The 6,010-nt window shown below is 38.3% G+C and overlaps 1 protein-coding gene across 1 annotated transcript in view; it reads left to right on the top strand.

The window, feature by feature from the left end:
• The window catches only part of PHAX (phosphorylated adaptor for RNA export), a 9,373-nt gene that overhangs the window by 368 nt on the left and 2,995 nt on the right, over window positions 1–6,010 (top strand). The window contains exons 2-4 of the mRNA XM_010135550.1: window positions 291–322; window positions 896–1,515; window positions 4,184–4,304. Of these exons, the coding sequence (XP_010133852.1) occupies window positions 291–322; window positions 896–1,515; window positions 4,184–4,304 (773 nt within the window). The remainder of the gene's footprint in view (window positions 1–290; window positions 323–895; window positions 1,516–4,183; window positions 4,305–6,010) is intronic.

The raw sequence follows: 6,010 nt of genomic DNA, 5'->3' as shown, positions 1-6,010 counted from the left end.
CGGCTTGTTCCTCTGGCGCCCGTTCATGTGGGAAAACCGCATGCTGTCTTGGAGCCAGAGAGGCTCTTATTGTTTCTGGGCACTGGACTGGTGAGCAAAGGAGAGTGCTCGCCAGTACCGTTGGTAGCTTCAGGAATACAAACGAGCCGTTGTAAAAACCCACGAGAGCAGCGAGTGGCAGTTACCGCTTTCCCTTAACTCTGCAACTCCTTTCCACCCGTGAATTGCTAAAGAGGTGGTTTTTATTTCCAAGAGTTTCCTAGTTTCCTATATTCCTGTTTTCACTTTAGGGTGTGTTATGAAGTTTATAAAATTTATGGTGGTGTGTGGGCGGGAAAGGGTTTCAAAATAAGAGAAATAGGTGGATGGCACTATGTGTAGTAAGTATTTTTATTTTCTTTAGTTACTTTAGTTTATTTGCAATATAGTCCTGGAATGTGTAGCGCAGTTTTGACTGCTTTTCAGATTCCAGAGAGAATACTGATTTATATTGCTGTTAAAAAAAATTACAGTAAGTTGCCATGGTGGTTTGGTTTTTTTAATCTTTCTTAGAACTGCTGTGCATGTTGCATCTTTGATTTTGGAACTTTTCTGCCTTTTCCACTCTCATAGTAATTTTAATTTTATTCAACAAAGATTACATTGAATAGATTAGCAACTTCTGATAGGTGTTTTCTGTAGTAACCATGCTGTCTTTCATATAAAAGCATTAAAAATACTGAAGTTTCATGGATACTCCTGTCAACTGCAGTCCAAAAGATGCTCCCAGGGCTGCCCAAACAGCCACATGAGTCAGAATTAAATTTACTGGCTAATCAGATCTTTGGCATGACTTGATAGGTCTTTTAATATACAAGAGTAACTAAATTAATGGACATTTACTTTTTCATTTCAGAAATCGCATCATGTCAGCGATCCAGCCAGACCGTTCCAGAGCAGCATTTCAGCATGTGCACCAAGTGTTCCTTACCGGACAACCAAAAGTGTGGATTCAAGTGACGAAAGCTGTTCTGAATCTGATGATGACAGCTGTCTGTGGAAACGAAAACGACAGAAATGTTTCAACTTCCCTCCTGCTAAACCTGAGCCTTTTCAGTTAAGCCAGAGCCACGAAAAACAAACTGCTCAAGGTGTCAAGAAGGTCAACAACATCTGGGGTGTGGTGCTCCAGGAGCAGAATCAGGATGCCGTGGCCACTGAACTTGGGATTTTAGGCATGGATGGTAGTATTGACAGAAGCAGGCAGTCTGAGACTTACAATTATTTATTGGCTAAAAAGCTGATGAAGGAAGCTCAGCAAAAGGAGGCAGAGACTTTATTTAAAGAACTGGATGAATACATGCATGATGACAAGAAAACACTGACAGCAGAAGAAGAACATGGGCAAGGCTTTCTCAAACGGAAGCGGCCTGTAAAAGATAGACTGGGTGAAAGACAAGAAATGAAATATAAGGGAAGGTATGAGATAACAGAAGAAGATTCGGAGGAAAAAGTGGCAGATGAAATTGCTTATCGGTGAGTTTAATAACAGCATATCTTCACCTCCTTAAGTATTGCTGAACTGTTGATGAAAAAGAAGGGTGGGAGAAAAGCTTTCTTTCTGATAAATATGTAAGGTGTCATACCAGATTTAAAAAAGTATGAGTGCCTTGTGTGTATCTCCAAAATCCTGAGATTAAAATGCAGTATTATGGTTGGTATCTTCTAGAAGCATCCAGTAGTGCTGTCTGTTTATTGCTTTATGTTTCTTAAAGATCAACGAAATTGCTTTGTTATTTGAGAACAATAGCAAGGAAGAACACTCTTTCTCATGATGCAGATTTAGTGATGGCTTTTTTAGGAAACAGTCCATGAGTAGATGCTAGTTTGGAGCTGGATGCTAATGAGCACCTGCTGTGGTCACCATGAAACTCTGGCTAAGTTTTAAATCTTTGAAACTGTAGGTTAATCAGACTCTGTAGTGTTTTGGAGAGTGCAGCTTCTGAAATACACATATTCCTTACGTGGCACATTCGTGTCTGAAGAAAATATTTTGCTGCTGTTGTAACCAAGGGCTGTGTCAAGCAAGGTTAGACACCAGCACTGAAATCAAGTCTTGCCTATTTCCGTTTTGTGAATCCAAGCTGCAGTTCTGTGCTAATTTATGGAAGCCAGTGTTGGCGTTACCAAGCTCCAGCCACATGCACTCTTACCACTGCCCGATTGTTTTCACAGTCGTGCTATTTAGTTATTGTACACCAGTCTGAGTCAGAAGAGCCTGTTGCTTTTTTTTGAAAAATTAGTTTGCAGACAGATTTGTTTCCTGAACCTTTCTTTGAGCTGGCGCTGATAGCACTGGGCTGACGGTGTGAGAGAGGGGGCACTCAGTCTCTGCAGTCATTCTTATTTAGATTTACTTAAACTGCCACAGTCCTTTTTCAGAGGTGCAATGGAAGCAAATTATGTTAAATGGGGAACAAGAGTTACAAGATTTACTTGAGAGCTTGAAGATCCTTGTTGATTTCGTTTGTGACACTTAGTATTGCCAGGTGCTGATATACAGCAACTAGACGGTTATTAACGCTGCTCTCAGTAGCTTCTCGTTTATGAATTTGAAAACTTTGAGCGTGTCTCAACGTTTACAATAAACTTTTCATCAAAATAGGGCAGAAAGCCTCTTTTCTAATTGTTTATAGTAGTAGTAGTGGCACTGAATTGCATCGGTAGGATTGTGGTTACACGTGTCACAGCAGTGTGATTTGGTCCGTGGTATGCCATCTGTGTCTGTTGTTGTGCTGGCCCACACAGTGAACTGAAATCAGAGAGTTTTTCTGACCATCTTGTGCCATTTTTTGCCCCTTACCTTGTCCAACTCCTGTTGCAGTGTTCAGCTGCATGTTAAAGCACCATACAGGAGGATTGTGCAGGGCCAGAATGAACGCTAGGTGGGGAATTGACTGTTGAAGCTGCTACTAACAGAAGGTCTATTTAAAACAGCTCTTGAAGGGATCCTGGTTGTCTTAAAGTTCTCTGCATTATTGAGAAATTTCATCTCTTCCAATAAGTCACAATTTAGAATTCAATCTGGTAAATATTTAAGAAAGCATTTACCTTCTGGTGGCTTATCATTCATTAATTTGAGATTAAACACAAACTATGAAGTTAAGTGGGTTGGGTAATCCTTTTCATGATTAGGACGATTGTCACTGAAATGTGAGTTTTAACATTTAATTTCAGGTAACTTCAGTAATACAGTTGAAGCAGCTGAAGCTAGCCTGGTTGTTCTAAATCGCTGTTTACGTCTGTGATCAGACACCTTCTATTATGCAGTTATTGTAACATTGCAACTTCATAGCATGGCAATATCACTTGAAGTGATTAGGCTAGACAGTGGTCTTCAAGAAATTTTGGTAATAATGGTGGTCTGTTGGTCCCCAAAGTGTAAAACCACTGAGTTGTAGTGTTTGTGACTGTGCTTAATGAGAAGCTTGGTCATTAAAATAGGAACTCTTGCTCTGGGCAAGTGGTATTGGTTTTTGAGCTTACAATGTTTTCCAGTGGGAGTGTGTACTTCTGCACAGTGAATTGATGCTATCTAAGTCTCTCCCTTCATGCAGATGGACAATGAAAATTTCTGTATGAGGACATTATTGCTAACGAAAGAATACAATTTAATTCAGTAATACTGCTATTTTTTTTCTTGTTTGCATTTTATGTGTTATCATAGATTATCATAGATTAGTCAACAGATTTCTTTTTTAGTATATAGGTTTGTCTGAATGGCACATGATACAGGGGAACTTTTACACTCACTGTTGTCTCTGGTTAATTATTGATCTAACTGTAAAAGGTGCTGAAATTTTGACTGTAAAATGTGTAGCAGACTTTTATACTTTAATTTCAGAGATTTATACAGATCTTATTTGGTTTAATCTTTCACACATGAGTAGGAGAAAAATAATCAATGCTTCTTCATTGAAATAAATTTTTAAATATATGTTTTATAAAAATATATCCCTCAGAAGCTCAGTATTTTGAAATCAAGTGACTCACGAAGCCCTTGGACCACATTTAAGTGCATAGACTCTTTTATTTTAGCACTGTTTTATGTCTTACAGAATGAACTATTCATTATGGAAGTTCCATCATCAATTTTACTTGAGAAATTATACAAACAGTAAATGTGCCTTTTTTTCCCTCTCAGGCTTTGTGAACCAAAGAAAGATTTAATTGCCCGAGTAGTGAAAATAATTGGGAAAAGAAAAGCTATCGAACTGCTTATGGAAACAGCTGAAGTGGAACAAAATGGTGGACTGTTCATAGTGGTAAGAAAAATGTGATATTGTGGGTTTGCGAGACATACACACACACGCATACACATCTTTTTACTTGTAAAATATTTACACAGTACTACTGCACAGCTTTCACACTGGACAGGTTCTCCCAAAGTTTCATGGCCTTCCCTGGGTGAAACTCGCTTAATAAATACTAATGTAACCGTCCAGCAGAATTTGAGTGAACAGTGAGATGAATGAACCTGGAAATTACCCAACTTTTTTTACTGAATTAGTATCTGATTTGTAGTGATAAAATTGTCTATAACTCTGCATCCCCTTGGGCTCATTCACCTCTCAGGCTTACAGAGCGCAGGATTCTGAAGCTTGAATGAAAGTTTGTAACATTAGGATCCAGGTGAAGCCTCTGCCACGTTGCTTCAGTAAGTTAGGTGGATGATTGACAGTACTGACTTCTTACTGGGTTAATCAGCATGCTGTCAGAGGTCAACATACCAGTAGTGAGCATTTCTAATGTCATGTTAGAAGAGTGACTTTCTAAAGGGAACCTGTTAGCTTTATTAGAGAATCATTAGCTTGTGTATCAGGGCTGAGTAGTGAAACCAGCTTGAGTACTGATTCTGGTTACAAATCATGGTAAAAATCCTATACTTAATGGTTAGGTTATCAATTTTTCAGTGTTTAGAGAGGAGGATAAAAAAGGCTGTGAGATAAGGGGACAGCAATTACTTCACTGAATAGAGTGTGGTTGTGTGAAACCAAGAAGAAGGAACCTCTCTGTGAACGAGGAAGAAATAATCTACCGTTTTTTTCTAAAAAAAAAAAAAACAAAACAAAGAAAAATTCACCACCACCTTGCCCTCCTCCCTCAAAAAAAAAAAAGCAACAACTTTCCAGCTAGCAGCTTGTCTTAAAAGCAGTCTGTTTTTGTGAAAGATTAAAGTACTTATTAACAAGTGTTTATCAAGGAGGTGAAAGGACACAACTGGCAGCACAGGTTCCTTTGGCTGCAGATTGAGGTACGCTAGTTGAAAGACAGATCATACTGTTTCTCTTGATTGGAGTTTTGTGCTGGTAGGATGATAAAAGTATGTCACATCTGCTGTTTCAAGAACATACCTGGCCTCTGTTCTTAGAACTTTTTGATTGTATTTTTCTTTTCTTATTTAGCAGAAGAGTATCACATTTATCACAGTATCAAAGCACTGGAGTAACAATTCAACTTTATATACTATGAATGGTAATTGAATAATAGTATGATAATTAGTGCTTGTAATTTAGAGAGGTTTCAAAGCTGAGTCCATTCGTGGTTCAGAGTGGCACATCGCACTGCTGCTGTGACACTGAAAGCTGTTGCAGCAGGTGTTTGGATTGTTCTGAATATTTAACCTATTATATGCATGATTGCAGGTAGCTGTGAGAGTAGTAAGAATAGTATTAACTTCTTGATCTTCACTGCGAAAATCAGATTTAGTATGTAGTTGAACTGTTTGGTATTACTCTCTAAAGCAAATTTTTTAATAACCTCATGGTTTACCTCTCCAAATTAGCAAGCTGGTTGTTGACCTTATGGCTTGTTCAGTCACAAATAAAACATAGCCAGGGTTGGTTTTATGTGATACCTGACACAGCAGAACTTAATTTTTTTTATTCTGCCCAAATACAAAGCATTGTCTTAGATGCAGTTTTTACATCCACACTTAGCTATTAAGCTTGCTATTACTAACTTACTCTTT

This window comes from Buceros rhinoceros, unplaced genomic scaffold (assembly GCF_000710305.1).
Source record: "Buceros rhinoceros silvestris isolate BGI_N320 unplaced genomic scaffold, ASM71030v1 scaffold18544, whole genome shotgun sequence".
Lineage (NCBI taxonomy): Eukaryota > Metazoa > Chordata > Aves > Bucerotiformes > Bucerotidae > Buceros > Buceros rhinoceros.
This window is presented reverse-complemented; position numbering and strand designations above follow the sequence as displayed.